The sequence below is a fragment of the Pseudorasbora parva genome, chromosome 4 (assembly GCF_024679245.1).
Source record: "Pseudorasbora parva isolate DD20220531a chromosome 4, ASM2467924v1, whole genome shotgun sequence".
Classification (NCBI taxonomy): domain Eukaryota; kingdom Metazoa; phylum Chordata; class Actinopteri; order Cypriniformes; family Gobionidae; genus Pseudorasbora; species Pseudorasbora parva.
The window spans coordinates 15,585,935-15,603,264 of NC_090175.1; the positions used below are offsets into that span (position 1 = coordinate 15,585,935).

The 17,330-nt window shown below is 38.1% G+C and overlaps 1 protein-coding gene across 2 annotated transcripts in view; it reads left to right on the forward strand.

Moving 5' to 3' along the window:
* Nucleotides 1–17,330, forward strand: part of itsn1 (intersectin 1 (SH3 domain protein)) — a 60,806-nt gene that overhangs the window by 36,007 nt on the left and 7,469 nt on the right. Inside the window, exons 19-36 of one of the 2 annotated variants that reach the window (XM_067441033.1) lie at nt 1,489–1,598; nt 1,691–1,902; nt 2,042–2,163; nt 3,226–3,240; nt 3,634–3,956; nt 4,083–4,254; nt 4,851–5,056; nt 6,698–6,780; nt 6,882–7,048; nt 7,460–7,505; nt 7,743–7,864; nt 10,319–10,442; nt 11,153–11,344; nt 15,182–15,303; nt 15,543–15,649; nt 15,938–16,121; nt 16,314–16,412; nt 16,602–16,769. In XM_067441033.1, the coding sequence (XP_067297134.1) occupies nt 1,489–1,598; nt 1,691–1,902; nt 2,042–2,163; nt 3,226–3,240; nt 3,634–3,956; nt 4,083–4,254; nt 4,851–5,056; nt 6,698–6,780; nt 6,882–7,048; nt 7,460–7,505; nt 7,743–7,864; nt 10,319–10,442; nt 11,153–11,344; nt 15,182–15,303; nt 15,543–15,649; nt 15,938–16,121; nt 16,314–16,412; nt 16,602–16,769 (2,574 nt within the window). The remainder of the gene's footprint in view (nt 1–1,488; nt 1,599–1,690; nt 1,903–2,041; nt 2,164–3,225; nt 3,241–3,633; nt 3,957–4,082; nt 4,255–4,850; nt 5,057–6,697; nt 6,781–6,881; nt 7,049–7,459; nt 7,506–7,742; nt 7,865–10,318; nt 10,443–11,152; nt 11,345–15,181; nt 15,304–15,542; nt 15,650–15,937; nt 16,122–16,313; nt 16,413–16,601; nt 16,770–17,330) is intronic. The other variant, XM_067441034.1, reaches the window with a different exon arrangement.

Sequence of the window (17,330 nt, forward strand, 5' to 3'; positions counted from 1 at the left end):
ACCATGTCCCCTGCTCGTGTGTCTCACTGCACCTCCTCCAGCTCCCTTTGAGAAGCCCATCAAAGGCAGCGCTGTAGCTATTCTAAACCTTCACGTGTTTTTGTTAGAAAGCTATTCCTTTTTGCACACTGATCTGAGGCTGTCTTAGATCAGCGTAATTAACGCCTACGTTTGATCGTGCTGCTTTTTTTCCAAGCCATGTGCGTCATTTAATTCCAAAAACAAAATTATGAATTTTTGGGGATACATTCTTTGTTCTCTTGAAAAGCTTAGCTCCTGTTACAGAACTTACATAATGGAGAACATCATTTTAAAGTTTCCAGAATTGTGTAATGTACATACAAAAAATTTATTTTGTTTATATTATTACTTTTTTTTTTTTTTTTTTTTTTTCGTATAATTTAGTTACATTGGTCTTGGTGTGATCAAGAATATGCTATATATACTTGCCCAGGAAAAATTGCATTTAAAATAAATAAATAAATAAAATTATTAAAGTGTAGGTGGTATTAACTAGAAAAGTGTCACAAGCAGACCTTCAGTGTGTGAATTAACAAATGCATTAGAAATTGCACGTCTGGTTCATGACATCTAAACACTCACTTCCTTTGACACTGCTTTGGTGTATATATATGTGTGTGTTACACTCGAATGGCTAACTCTCTCTGTCTTTCTATTACCAAACCGCTTGCAGTGATCTTTCCATGATTGCTCATGTAAATTGTGCTTATGGGACATTAAACCTTGAACAGAAATGTAGCTTCAATAAGAGATCCCAGAGCATAACAGCATACTGTACAAATATGCTATCAACAGATCTGTCATTAAAATCTTTAAAAAAAAAAAAAAAAAACATCTGACTCCTCTACCGGGTCCTGACGGTGTTTTCTAAAGAGCTTGCTTACTGTTGGAATGGTATGGCATTACATAAGGAGCAGTGTTTCCAATGGGGTGCTAAAAACACAGTCCGCTTTTCTTGAGATTTCCATGTTTCCTTTCTTGAACTTCAGTGTTTCATGTGAAGATATCAAGCAGGTATTGCAGCCTGCCATCATGAACACAATCACTATGCAGTTTGCACCTTGTACCATGCAAGTGTACGACTTATGCATACAATTTTAAAATATAAATGTTTATCAGTTTTATTTAATTGTATCATTTTCCATTTATAAACATTTACATAAACCATACAGTCAAGCACACAAAGTGTATATGCTATTTTATTACGGTGTCTTTTTTTAATATTTGAAAAGTTTAGCGATAGCAGAAAGTATGAAATAGTTTGGAATAGTCGGCAGAAACTTCTGACATCTTTAATACTTCAATCACAAATAAGCTATAGTCAGAAATCTGATTGTCCAGACAGCACTTGCAGGGCGCAGCTGTGAACGTGTCAAGTGTGTCTGAATGTGAGAGACTGCAAACAGAGCCCCGTTACCCCCTATATTCCCCCTTACCTGTCCTCCAATATCCCATCATGCATTGCAGGAGCTGAGAGAAATCCATAACAAACAACAGAGGCAGAAACAAAAGGAGCTGGAGGCTGACATCACCCAGCCGTCACATGATAGGAAGTCCACAGAATTACAAGAGTCTAGGTATTTAATGTTCTTCTATGGCTATTCTTTGCAGGAAACTGTCCCTTTAACTTTTTCAACTGGCATTTATTTTGTCTCTTACTTTCCTCCAGGTTGTCAGGGGCAGATGATGCTGTGTCTCCAGCATGGAGGGACGATGGACTGGGTAAAGCTCCCACTCCTCCTGTGCCTCAGGCTTGGATGAGCCGAGTTAGTGAAGAGGAAAACCACAGCAGAGCCGAAATACCGGATCACCTCTCCAAACTCTTCACACAGCACCCGCAACCGGGAAAACTACAGGCTCACTCCCCCTGGTCTATGGCAGGTAAGAGAAAACAAGATTTTGAACCAGACATGAATTGGATAACTTTTGCTACTGCTTTTTGTTTATTTATCAAATTTGAGACGTGTTAGGCTGACCCTAAATTGTATAAATCGACTTAACTCATGTGTTTGTGTTATAGATAAGATCCCAGTGTCTGGTTTTAGTCAGGAGAAGGTAAAGGTGGTCTACTATAGAGCACTGTATCCCTTTGAGGCTCGCAGCCACGATGAGATCACCATCCATCCTGGAGACATAGTGATGGTAAGCCAACTGTTAGGAAGTGTATGCACACTTTTGTAATAACAATATGTGTATTAGGGTTTCAACTAATGAATATTCTACTCATTAACTATTATTTAAAAAAATATTTATTATTAATATTATTATTTAATAATTATTAATAATTATAGACGCACTACTTTTCAAAAGTTGGGGTCATTAAGACTTTTTTAGAAAGGAACGACAAGCCCAGTTAAATTGATCAAAAGTGGCAGTTATGAAAGATTTTTGTTTTTTAAAAAAATCTTGTTTTTCCACAAAAATAATCAGCATAATTTCAACATTGATAATATGAAATGTTTCTTGAGCCTCAAATCATCATATTAGAATGATTTCTAAAGGATCGTGTGACACTGAAGACTGGAGTAATGATGCTGAAAATTTAGCTTTGATATCACAGAAATAAATTACATTTTAAAATGTATTAAAATAGAAAAACGTTATCTTAAATTGTAATGTTTCACAATATTACTGAATTTACTGCATTTTGATTGCATAAATACAGTATTGGTGAGCATAAGAGACTTCTTTCAAATCATTGAGAAAATCTTTTTTTTTTTAAGTTTTAAATGGTTTATATTATATACTATATTAATTAGATTATAGTTTTCTGTTATTTTAGACTAATTGAGAATCAGAAAGGGCTTTCTTGCCCAGTGTACTTGCACACACAAGGCATTTACCTTGGTGTTTAAGCTAACAGTACACATATACAGTTTAAATATAAGACATCAGTTAAGAATAATACATTTAAAAAGGTATAAAGACAGAGATTAGCTTAGTCAGAATAAATATTTACAGATAATGAACATATTTTGTTGTATTGTGAATAGCCTTTACATTTATTAATAACATTCTAGTTTTTTGGGAAATTTTGTATTTGTTCCAGTCCTAGAGAGTGTGTGTTTTATGTTCTGATGTGTGCTTGCTTGTGAGATTTGTTACCGCTTCATGTGTGAGAGAGAATACACGTGTGCAGTTAGTGTGCACATTTACTGACCTCTGACCCTGCCTCTGTCCTCCCTTTGCTCACTCTGCCTGAAGGTGAAGGGAGAGTGGGTAAGTTGAGGTTTTCTGCACTTCATGCACTTGTATTTGTTTCTAGTTTGTCTTTGTCCTTAATAATTTTCTGTGTTGGGTTAAAACACACCCTGTACAGAGATCATAATGTGTGTCTATTGAGTCTTTTGCAAGATTTCGGAGGCTTTGCTATGTATGGCATTAATTCACTCAGAGAAGCCATTCTATTTCTTCAATTAAATCAACATGAGTTCTTTATTTTAATGTGCACTGTGTATTTTGATTATTGTGTTTGTGTTCAGATCACTGATGTATATCGCAATGAAGATGCTGTGGTTCCCTGTGATTCTTCATCATTCATTTATTTCAGATAATTTTTTGGTGTCCTTGCACATCCTGATTCTATGTCTCTCATTTGCTTTCTCTTGTCAGGTGGATGAGTCGCAGACAGGTGAACCTGGATGGTTAGGAGGAGAGATTAAAGGGAAGACCGGCTGGTTCCCTGCCAATTATGCAGAGAAGATTCCCGAATCTGAAGTTCCTCTTAGTTTGAGGGCTAGTGCTGCTTCTAGTTCCACCCCTAAATTGGGTTCCCATATGTCATCCGCTTCTTCATCGACCTCAGCAACACCCATACAGCCACCAGTCTCCATAGAGCCTGCATCCACAGCCCCGCCCACCTCAGCCCCTGCCCCTCCATGTCCCAACTCCTCCTCTTCCTCAACATCCAGTAACTGGGCAGATTTCAGCACTACGTAAGTAGTTTCTCCATGAAAAGACATTTTCAGATACATTTCTCAGTGTTTTTCAATAGTTTAGCCATTTAAATATGCCTGAGGTTTATCTGCATTAATTTTTATTCTGTGCTCATGTGACTTAAGATGGCCATCTAATTCTGCTGTGGAGAAGCAAGACAGCGATGGATGGGATGCATGGCCAACACAGCCCACTCAGCCGTCCCTGTCAGTGCCCAGTGGCGGACAGATCAGACAGCGTTCTGCTTTCACCCCTGCCACGCTTTCCGGTTCCTCACCCTCACCTGTGCTCGGCCAGGTACGCATATGAGATGCCGTCTTAAATACTTAAATAAATTTACAGCTAATTTCTTACAGTTTTTAATCTGGACGCTTCCTCAGTGCTTGTATACACAGTAATACAAACAATAACAAAGAAGTCTGTTTTCTGTATCAATTTGAGCCTGAGTCCTCATCCTTTGGAAGTGCATGCAAACTGGATTTGCTTTCACAGCACAAAAAAGTGTATTCTCGACATGTTGACTAAATGAATTAAACTCTTCCAGGTCTCAGCTACAACTAAAGTGTTTGAGGGCTGCTCAAAGTAGATGTTTAAAGGTAGCAAATGAAGACCATATGCTGGCATTATTATTTACAAACCTACGTAGTTTAATACAAGATGTAAGACAGGAATTACTGACGAATCGATTATTTATTTTTGGAGACAATAACTCCATTTGTTGTGCATTTTGAGCTTTTACATTAACAAACAGCTTTTTTCACACAGTTAAAGGTAATAGATGAAACCAACTAAATATGGGCAATTTAAGAATGTAGTTAGGTACTGGGATTTTATTGCATTACTACTGATCTTTTTATTGGTTTCCTTTTGAAAACTTGCTCCCTTATTTCTAGGGTGAGAAGGTGGAGGGTCTGCAGGCACAGGCTTTGTACCCATGGAGAGCCAAGAAAGACAATCACCTAAACTTTAACAAAAATGACGTGATCACTGTATTGGAGCAGCAGGATATGTGGTGGTTTGGAGAGGTACAAGGGCAGAGAGGCTGGTTCCCAAAATCTTATGTCAAACTCATCTCCGGGCCTGTCCGGAAATCGATGAGGTTCGTATCTGTGCGATTATATCATTATTATATTGGTTATTGACTTTTTTTTTTTTTTTTAGGGGGTAGTTCATCAGCCAATATTGATGCCTAAATTCAATGAATTAGCCTATTAAAATGTTTATTTCAGTTTTCAGTGAATGTGTCTGAAAAATAGTATAGATTTTACACTCACCTAAAGGATTATTAGGAACACCTGTTCAGTTTCTCATTAATGAAATTATCTAATCAACCAATCACATGGCAGTTGCTTCAATACATTTAGGGGTGTGGTCCTGGTCAAGACAATCTCCTGACCTCCAAACTGAGTGTCCGACTGGGAAAGAAAGGTGATTTAAGCAGTTTTGAGCGTGGCATGGTTGTAGGTGCCAGATGGGCCGGTCTGAGTATTTCACAATCTGCTCAGTTACTGGGATTTTCATGCACAACCATTTCTAGGGTTTACAAAGAATGGTCTGAAAAGAGAAAAACATCCAGTATGGGGCAGTCCTGTGTGCGAAAATGTCTTGTTGATGCTAGAGGTCAGAGGAGAATGGGCCGACTGATTCAGCTGATAGAAGAACAACTTGAAATGAAATAACCACTCGTTACAACCGAGGTATGTAGCAAAGCATTTGTGAAGCCACAACACACAACTTTGAGGCGGATGGGCTACATCAGCAGAAGACCCTGCTGGGTAGCACCCATCTCCACTACAAATGGGAAAAAGAGGCTACAATTTGCACGAGCTCACCAAAATTGGACTGTTGAAGACTGGAAAAATGTTGCCTGGTCTGATTATTCTCGATTTCTGTTGAGACATTCAGATGGTAGAGTCAGAATTTGGCGTAAACAGAGTGAGAACATCGATCCATCATGCCTTGTTACTACTGTGCAGGCCGGTGGTGGTGGTGTAATGGTGTGGGGGATGTTTTCTTGGCACACTTTAGGTCCCTTAGTGCCAATTGGGCATCGTTTAAATGCCACGGCCTACCTGAGCATTGATTCTGACCATGTCCATCACTTTATGACCACCATGTACCCATCCTCTGATGGCTACTTCCAGCAGGATGTCACAAAACTCAAATCATTTCAAATGGGTTTTTTTGAGCATGGCCCCCACAGTCACCAGATCTCAACCCAATAAAGCATCTTTGGGATGTGGTGGAACAGGAGCTTCATACCTTCGATGTGCATCCCACAAATCTCAATCAACTGCAAGATGCTATCCTATCAATATGGGCCAACATTTCTAAAGAATGCTTTCAGTCAATGCCACGCTTCATGCTTTTGAATCAATGCCACATAGAATTAAGGCAGTTCTGAAGGCAAAAGGGGGTCAAACAGTATTAGTATGCTGTTCCTAATAATCCTTTAGGTGAGTGTGTATATATATAACTTTTCGAGCATAACAATAATAAACACAAGGAAAAAGTAATGTTCTTTAATAAACATGAAGCCTTCGAGAAATGGAAGGAAATTAAGTCATGGTGTTTAATTAAAAAGGAAGGTTACTCTTGATATTTATATTTACTTAATCTAGACTCCATTGTGAAGTACCTATTTGCTTTTGTTCCAAAGAATGTGATGGTGAATGCTTGGTTAGGTGTTTTTTTCTTCATGACTAATGTTGAGTATATGAATGCTGTTTTTCTGTTTCAGTATTGAGTCTGGCTCTTCGGACAGCCCTCCCAGTGTTAAGAGACCCAGCCCCTCTCCAAACAAACCCACAGATCTCGGAGAAGGTCAGAATATCTGCGACAACTCGATGGATAACCTGTTTCTTCCTCTGTCTTCTTAATAATTTTGTGTCTGAAAGTCTTTGTGTGATTTTTGTCTATCACAGAGTATGTGGCCATGTATACATATGAAAGCAGTGAGCAGGGTGACTTGACCTTCCAACAAGGTGATGTCATCACAGTCACTAAGAAAGAAGGTGATTGGTGGACTGGCACTGTGGGCGGGAAGACCGGTGTCTTCCCGTCAAATTATGTCAAACCTAAAGAATCAGAGGTAATCAATCTGGCATTCTTTACATTAGCGGTAGTTTGGACTGTTTGAATGAATGCAAGCTGGGTCACTGAATCGAGTTAGTTAGAATGGAAATTTCCTCCTACCAGGTTTACAGGTGATGTAGATGCTCAGTGTGATTGTGATAAACTCCCGACTTCTAAGATCATCTAACTGCGTGACGAGAATTACGTTAATGGTGCAGCTTCACGTACTTCTGTAATTTATTTCCGTTAATTGCGTTAAATTATTTTAACGTGTTAAGGACTTTAAATGAATCGCATGCATTAACGTTGACAGCACTATATATACATACAATTGCATGCAAAAAAGTTGTTATAGTAGTCAAAATAAGGAAGATTTTAAACCGAATAGGTCAGTATAACCATAGCATTCTTTCCACTTATTTTCTAGGGTTTGGGATCTGCTGGGAAAACAGGAAGCTTAGGGAAAAAACCAGGTGGGTGCTGGTGCTTACATGCTATCATTCGCTCATTAAAACTTGTACAGTATGATTTGCATGTTTGCTTTGTTATTTTCTAAGAGAGAAGGTTTATCTAAAAAAAAAAAAAAACATTAAGCATGAGTTTTGTGGCCTTCATAACTGAACTCAGATACCAAAATTAGACCATTACTGCATTTTATTAGAGATCAGGCAGCACTTCTCTCCTTTTACCTGTTTTGCTTCTGCGTGCAGAGATTGCCCAGGTGATCGCCCCTTACACAGCCACCGGGGCGGAGCAGCTCACCCTAGCACCGGGCCAGCTTATTCTCATTCGTAAGAAAAACCCAGGAGGATGGTGGGAAGGAGAACTTCAGGTGTGAAAAACACACAGAGAGACATGCTATTAAATGCACCCACACTTTCTACTAGGGCTGCATAATATTGGGGAAAAAAATGCATGTTTTACCAGATGACTTGAATAGCTGTATCTGGAAAGAATTAATCTTTCTTATTGGCTGTTCTAGAATGGTGATTTTGTTGGGGAGTGAATCTGCATAGAAAATAATTTTAAAAAAAAGTTACAAGCATAAGATAAATACAATAAAACAAACATACAAATTAAATGAAACCATTATTAAATCTTCTTACCTGAACAGTATTCAGGTAGAGAAATTGAATAATCAAATATAAAATAACTCTGCATTAACTCTGTTAAAGGGGTACTTCAGCGCTGGGAAGATGAATCTGTATTTAAACTGGGTCATCAATGTAGTAGAAATGTGAAATGATTTTTGAATTTGGTGCTTTCTAGACTGAGAAAAGACAGAAAATGTATTTTTGTCCCATGGGGATGAAAGACTACAATTCCCAGAATGCTTCGCTGCCCTGTGCCATTCCCCAACGTCACCAACTTGATTACAGTGACTGAGTTAGAGAAGACACAACAATTAAAAACTGAACGTGTCTGTTCAATATAATGAGTGAGTCACCGCGCGAGTATCACAGCACTGAGCACTAACTGCACGAGTGATGAGAGCTGAGGTAATCGCGACAACACTCGCGGCATACATTCACAACGCGAGTTCAGTCTGGCGCGTTTCAGTTCATGCCTTTACAAGCTTAACTTTCATAGAAATTAATTTGAGAAGTTAAAAGACTTACATTGCACACCATAGCTCCGTTTAAATGAGTGCCTGCCAGCTGAGCTCTCCCTGCAAGCTGAGTGTAATCTCCCATCCCCCATGCGGGGGGAATTCAAAACATGCGGAAATGGCTCCCTCTGCTGGCTGTAGTCTTTAGCCTTTGAGCAAGCATTCCTCCTATGATGCAAAAATCGTCAATTTGCATCATAGGAGGAATTTTTCCAGAAATAAAATGCATAAATCTCGTGTCTCAGGGAGATATGAGGGGGGAAAGCACAATAATTTGAATATACTCCAGGGTTTCTACTGATACAAAGCCATATGCTAATCGCTGAAGTAACCCTTTAAGGCTACTCTAAAGTGGCTCTGTGTCTGCTCAAAATTCTGTGTAAAGACACAATGCCACATAAAAGCAGACTTAAAATACGCCTCAGACCTCAGCCCCTGGTATCAAAGGAGACTCTGAAACTGTTTTGATTCAGTGTAAATGAACACAAACCTGTGCCACCCTAAACTACTCATTGTCATGACAACCAAAAGCACACCTGTCAGCTGGAACAGCACAAGAAGCAGGAGACAGCACGTATAGGTATAGCTCCATATCGTTTTTAGGCAAATTAAAAAATGTCTGCCATTAAGGTAAAACAGTCCTCTACTCACATTGTGAAGCAAACCACCAAACTAACAGAGTCGTCGTGTGTAATCAGTTGGCGTTCACCTTTTGTAATCTTCCTTTGAAGAGACTGGCAGTTCAACGCAGTTAACCCAGTCAGCGTCATTGTGATTGTGCATTGTTTTATTATAATCCAAAAATCATCTCCCTGAGAACAATATTTCACGACGATCTGGTGACATCTTCTGTATTGCCTGAAATGCTAACATTAGTATCATTGTTAATTTGTTGTACCTGATCCAAAGTGACTTTCTGGCTCTTTGAAAAAGGAAAAAAAAACCTTTCGGACACTTTTAATTCTGCGAATCTAGCCGGTGCAATAATTCATAATTTCTTTAGAGCATTTCTTCCAGCTGGCATAATTTTACTAAGAAACTTTAAATAACTATACTGTAACCTACAATCAGATAATACGCATTTCGGGTTGTATTTCATTGTGTTTTTGTCCATTATTTTAAAATAAATGTATAACTCTTTGTTTAAAAAACTGCAGGAAAAAATACTAATGTTCAAAGCATTGTTTCCCGTGATTTTAATTCCTGTGTAAATGCACATTTTTGACACCTCAGTTTTGGTTTCTGTGCCTCCTTTCCTGCGTAAAGATGCCTTATAATGTTTAAACTTTGCAATTAATCCACACCGTGGTGCCTGGTTTGTACGGATCACAGATCCACTACAATCCCTGTACTTGACATCGCACATCCTGCGATATGACTATCGCAAATGCTCACATCGTGATACCGATGTTCAAAAGATTTATCATGCAGCACTACTTTCTGTAGTTATAGAAGTGACATATTTGGTTCTCTGTAATGTTACTTATTTGTACTTAGATTTTACTAAAAAAATAAAATAAAATTTGGCACTTGTTTGTGTGGAATATGATTTGGTGATGCCAGTGAGATATTCCTCATAAATATTTTTTATTCAGATTGTGATATTTTTTCTTTCTTTTTTTTCTTTTTTTTTCTACTTAATTAATTGTAATGGCCAACTGCTACTGCTTTTTGCAGGCAAGAGGAAAGAAGCGTCAGATCGGCTGGTTTCCAGCTAATTATGTAAAATTATTGAGCCCCAGCACCAGTAAGACCACACCCACAGAGCCCAACCCACCCAAGCTACCAACACCCAATGCAGGTACAGAACTTATTGTACATTAAAGAATGTGGTTTCTCTTGCCATAGATGGAATGCTGTCTTTTGTACTTGCTCTTCTCTGAATGAAAAAGTTTAATGCGATGTTTGAATATGTTGAGTTAGAGCATGTTGTCAACTGTCATTTAGGACAAGGCTAAGTTATAGTGCTATGTGCCCAACGCACCATTAACAAGTTTGTTTTCATAGTATTTGCATGTTGTCATGGTTGATAAATAAAGGTAATCTACCAAACACTCTTAACAAGCAAGAATTAAAAAAAAAAAAAAGTAATTACATTGCGTAGAGTTTCAGAAATGCATGTCAGCAGTTGATACATTTGTAAAAGAAAATATAGAAATTGCATTGCAAAAAGGTTTTATTTTACTATTAAAAAAAAGCTCATTGGAAAAACAATACATTGACTGCTAATCAGTTATTCAGATTTTTTGTTGTTTCTTTCATGGTTTGTTCATATTTTCTTTGGATGACACAAAAATTATGTCTGCACAATTTGGCATGTTTCATTGTCTCATCACAAATAAAACAATTAAATACATGCAATGCGCTAACAAAATCTTACACTTTTTTTATAATATTTGAATAAAGGGTGATGTTGTCAATTTTTATACACTGGACATCACTTTTTGCCACTACTGTGTGTGTATATATATATATACAGTACATTGTATATTTTATCTTTCCCTTCCATAGTGTGCCAGGTGATTGGCATGTATGACTACACAGCTCAGAACGATGACGAGCTGCCTTTCGGGAAGGGCCAAATCATCAATGTTTTGAGCAGAGAGGATCCTGATTGGTGGAAGGGAGAGCTGAATGGTTCAGTTGGCCTTTTCCCGTCAAACTACGTCAAGTTGACCACCGACACAGACCCCAGCCAACAATGTGAGTCCAGAATCTTTTCCTATATCTTATACACACACTCATACTGAACTTCTCTCTATCCTGCTAAAACAAAAAACCCAAAGCAGACTGAACAATTCTGAAAATTCATGTCCCTATGAGAAACTATTTGGCTTGAATCGTCACCAATAACATCCAGAACCAGTGTAGTCTAAAATACTTTCATAACAATCATTTCTTTCACATCTTTGAGGACCTTCTCAAAATTAGTTTTAGTTATGTCCTCACAGTGTGGTGAGTTATAAAGAGTCCAATGTCCAGTCCTTATCCTCTGCCACACTGAAGCCCCGCCGCTTCCTGTCTCCAAGCAACCTCTCACCTCATGTTGTAGAGCATTAAGTAGAATCTCTCTCTCTCTCTCTCTCTCTCTCTCTCTCTCTCTCTCTCTCTCTCTCTCTCTCTCTCTCTCTCTCTCTCTCTCTCTCTCTCTCTCTCTCTCTCTCTCTCTCTCTCTCTCTCTCTCTGCGCCTGCATGCTTGTGTCCTTGTCATTGTGGCGTCTTGTGAAGAGTCTTGCAGAGTTCATTTAGTTCTCCTAGCTCGTAAAGATTTTTGCACATTGTGGTTTTTCTTTTCTTTCCTTTTTTATTTAGATTTTTTTTTTCCTTTTTTTGGCTTATGTGCTGTGTTTTCCTCTTTCTAGGACTCTTATGTTGCCCATATCCCACTCAGCCTTGAAAGTCCTCAAAGCGACCCACTATCCCTTAAACTGTGCCCAGCGGGATGATGGGAGATGGAACATTGATCATGTGACTGCCCCCCCCCCAAGCTGGCTTTGTGGCCAGAAGAGACGAATACTACAGAGAGCAGTCATTAACCTCAATATTCAGAACCGTAGACGCTCGCCAAAATTACCAGCCAGCATCCTCCGCATTAAAGCAATTAAATAAACAAGAATGCCTAATATTTTAAAGGATCTCTTTCCTTTTTTCTTTTACAAATTCATGAAATTAATCATTCACACTGAATTTGTACAATGAATTGAAACACTAATCAAATGAAAGTGCTGGATAGTGGGTCCTTTTGTGGCTTTCTGTGATCTCGTCCCAAAGACTGTAGGTAAAAAAAGAAATCTGTTTTGAAGCAACCAATCAAAATGGTTCCATTCAGTGTTAAGTTCCACCTCTTCATCTGACTAATGCACGCTTTTCGCTCCACCAAGCCCCGCCCCCATGGTTTCTCAATGGACCATAGCACCACAGAATGACCCACTATTCATGAGTCATGACGTAACGGGGTGCAGTGTCAAACATGTCATAACTTGACTTGCTTATTAGTGTCATTGCCAACTCATCAAGGCTCTAATATGTGGAATTGAGACAGCGATGTGTACAGCATATCCGACCAATTGAAATATCCAGATGTCACTTTTTGGTTGCCAAAATATGTCTAAAACAAGTCTTGAAAATGAAAACCAGTATTTACCATGGCAAATGTCCCCAAAATGGTCGGATATGTGTGGACTTCATGTAGAATACTATTGTGTGTCATTCAGAACCATGCCTCCCTCCTCACCCCTTCCAATACACACAGGTGCTGTCAGTCAATTTGACGGACAAGATGGACGTCTCCGTTCATCCGGTCCAGTCACATGCCTCTCGGTGTCATTGTTTGTTACATGTTCATACCAAAACAGTGGATGGATTGATTTGTGTTTGTGTGCTTGCTAGTCTCTTTGTTTTGTTTTTGTTTGTGTTTCATTTTGATTGTTTCGTTGTGTCTAATGTGACGGGGGTTGAGAATTGGTGTTGCAAACCAAAAAACTGCACAACTGCCACTTAAGGTTAATGGTACAGTGAGAGACAAAGTGCGTACATGTATGTTCCTGATCGTGAAGGGTCCCCTCCCGTGATTGGGTTTTCGGGGGTTCATTGCTTGTACAATTGTATTTCCCATATAGATGGATGAATGCTTTTGTTTTGTATTCTCAATCGTTTGCTGTCATCATTCTGTCATGTTGTTTGAACTTGCAATTATTTTTGAAATGTTGATGTTGATTTGAGAACACTAGATTTTATGTTGTTCTTGATACAACAGCTCACTATTTTTATAATGATCAAAAATTGTTATGCATAGTGTTTTAAAAAAAAATCCACTGCAGTATGTACACCGTCCTTTACTGGGAAACATAACAATGAAAGTACAAGTAGTGAGTAGAGAGCATTAAGAAAGTCCAAATTTTATGAAATTTAATTGTCATGCTTTGACTGAAACCCTAAACTGCATTACGGAAAAAAAAAATGATGTACTGAATATAAGCTTAATACCCTTCTACTCACAAATGCTTATGAATAAATAGACGTTTACAAGTGCATCATGAAAGACTGGAATTTTCTTTTACATAAAAGAACAACAACAAAAAAGTTTTTGGCCGGTTAGATGATCCAGTGTAGGGGAAAAAAAAGCATGGCATTAATTTTTTACTCCTACAATATTGTACTTGCAACACACAAGCTCTGATTTTATTTCTTTTTTTAATCTGCCTCAAAACAGTATTGTAATTTTAGTGCTGAGAAACAACACATGAAATTCCTTCCGAGTTTATTTCATGTCAGTGTGGTTCTTTATTGGTACCACAGTGTGAAAGTATTTGAGGTTGCTGCTTTATTATTATTATTGGCTGGATGGACTGTCCATCATGTCCGTGATCAGTCTGTTGCAGTTTTCTTTTGTTTCGTTTTTTAAGTGAACCAAACCATCCTCGGACTTCAGAAGCACAACTGCTTCCTTCCCATCCGATATTTGCAATACTCTGTAATAAAATGCATTTTGTTCTGAATATCTCACCACAGTGTCCAAAAAATTAATCATTGTACTTGATTATTAAAGCATTTTATCAAAAAAAAATTTAATGAATGTACAGTTAAAAACTCAACTATATACATCAGTTCCTAGCTTTAAAGAAAGTGTCATACCACCTTTATAAAAAATGATGTGTAACCATTAAAGAACTCCATGGCAACTGCAGACTGGCTTATTTATTTTTAATCTGCTACCAGATGAAGTGACTATTAAACGCATAATGTTTATGAATGTACAGTAACATGCTGTCGTTTAATTCATGAGCCGCACATATGGCAAGAAGTGAGAATTGCTTGAGCAATATACATGCATGCATATTCTATAGACGGGAACAAACAATTTGTTTGCCTTAAACGGCTCATTTGATTCTGATTGGGCAATCGCAGCATTCTGCTGTGAAAATTTTTTGCATAGTTGAGAAAGCGTGTTCATGCATAACTGCTCATATCACTGCCATCTCTTCACATAATAAAGTAAGTTCAACTCAAATCAATGTTGCATGTCCAGTTATTTATTTGATAAGTGTAATCATGTCAGGCCCTTTATTTTAAGGTCCTGCATTAGTCTGCATAATCCTGCATTATTCATTACTTAATTAAATTTGAAAAAACAAATCAGCATTATTCTTACCAATAATCAGTCCCACTTTATATTAAGTGTCTTTACTATGTACTAACATTGAAATTAATCATTTGATATGATGCACTTATTGTGTACATAAATGTTTTGACATTTGTATTAGTATTAAAAAAAATACCTGCATGTAATTTCATCCATAATTGATCTACCCATATCGCCAAACCTGTCCCCAACCTTATTTGCAATACATCAACACAATAAGTACATTATATCCGTTTTGTTTGTATAAGTGCAGAGTTTGTAAAAGGCTTCTTATATAAAGTGTGACTGTACTATCAGCTTGTTGTAACCAAATTAATGTACTAATTATTAATCTTATGTTTAATGTATTAATCTATGCATGGGATTTGACTTTGCATGACATCTGTGCATTTCACAGGGTGTGCCGACCTCCACCTGCTTGACATGCTGACGCCAGTGGAACGGAAGAGACAGGGATACATACATGAACTTATTGTTACAGAGGAGAACTATGTCAATGACCTGCAGCTAGTTACTGAGGTAAAACTCGGAGTAAATTACAGTTCAATCAGGCCTATAGACTAGCAAAGATCAACACTAGTCAGGGTTGTTGTCTGTATGATGTTCAGTATAAAGTCATGCCAGGAAGTAGAAATACCTGAGGTGATGCTATTTAATGAATGTGTATTATCCATATTGTGCTAGTTCGCAATGTAGTTAATGGAGAGAATTTAATATAGGAAAATATATATATATATATATTTATGGTTTGTTTTCAGACCTTCCAGAAGCCTCTGCTGGACTCAGAATTGTTGACAGAGAAGGAGGTGGCCATGATCTTTGTCAACTGGAAAGAGCTGATCATGTGCAACATTAAACTGCTCAAGTACGCCACCTATTGGTTAATACAGTTGATATCCTCACCATGCAATTAACCCCTGATTTAAGCTCCCTCTTTGTTTATTCCATGATGGAAATTGCTCTAAAGTCATTCATGAGAATGCAGTGCATCAGTATTAAAGTAATGTGTATGTCAGGTCAATTAATTAAATGTTCACACTTCACAGCTTTATTAAACAGATTTTAAGACAACTATATGAATAGTTCAGATGTAATTCCATATAATGAGCATTATGTGGCTTACCCAGAATGCCCCATCTAACTCTCTCTCCAGGGCGTTGCGGGTGAGGAAAAAGATGTCGGGTGAGCGCATGCCGGTGAAGATGATTGGTGACATCCTAACAGCTCAGCTTGTTCACATGCAGCCGTACATCCGCTTCTGCAGCTGCCAGCTCAACGGCGCCACCCTCATTCAGCAAAAAACAGACGAGGTGCCCGAATTCAAAGAGTTTGTTAAGGTGAGACTAACGAACAGTCAACCGGTTAATCTAGTGATATTTTGTGACACTTAATTCAGGCTTTATCAGGGTTTTGTTTGCACATTTTAATACTAAATACACCAAATTTTAGATCATTTTAAAAATATTTTTGTATTTCCTGAAGAAAATGCCATGATGTTGCATGGTTGTTATTTTATGCATGTTTTACAGAGGTTGGCGATGGACCCCCGCTGTAAGGGAATGCCTTTGTCAAGTTTCCTTCTCAAACCGATGCAGAGAGTCACCCGATACCCACTCATAATCAAAAACGTATGTTCACGGCATGCTCGCAATCTGGTTTATCAACTATTTTCTAACTACTATATTTTAAAAAAGTCGCAATTGCCTTATTTTTTTTATTCACTGGCGGAAACAAGCTTCCATATTTTTCACATCACTTCCCTTTGGCTTCATGTATCTGGGAGCATCATCTCATGCTGCTTCTCCCTTCACACGCAGATTTTAGAGAACACTCCAGAAACCCACCCAGACCACAGTCACCTGCGGCTGGCTCTGGAGAAAGCTGAAGAGCTGTGCTCGCAGGTCAACGAAGGAGTGCGTGAGAAAGAAAACTCAGACCGCCTGGAGTGGATCCAGGCGCATGTGCAGTGTGAGGGGCTGTCGGAGGTACCAGAACACAAACCTGCTGCGTAAACAGAGTCCACAGACAGAGGCACTCAGTAAAATAAACCTTTTTTCACTGGATACAGTATTTAATTAGTTTTCAGATATTTTGAAAAAGAGACTATTTTGGTCTAAAACAAATCTGCATATGAAAAATAAGCGTATGAAAGTGTACGATAGGTGTCAAAAACACTACCGTTCAACGAGAGATTGGGGGGAGTCTCTCAATGCTGCAAATGTATTTTAAAATGTAATTTATTCCTGTGGTGCAAAGCTGCATTTTCAGCCTCATTACTCCAGTCTTCACTGTCACATGATCTTTCAGAAATCATTCTAATATGATGATTTTCTGCTAAAGAAACATTAATGTTGAAAACAGTTGTGTTGCTTAATGTTTGTGGAAACCATGTTACATTTTTTCCAGAATTCTTTGATGAATAGATAGTTTAAAAGAACTGCATTTTTATATAAAAATCCTTTGTAACATTAGAAATCTTTAGTCACTTTTGATCAATATAATTTATCTTTACGAATTTCTTTCCAAAAGAAATCTTGCTAACAGCT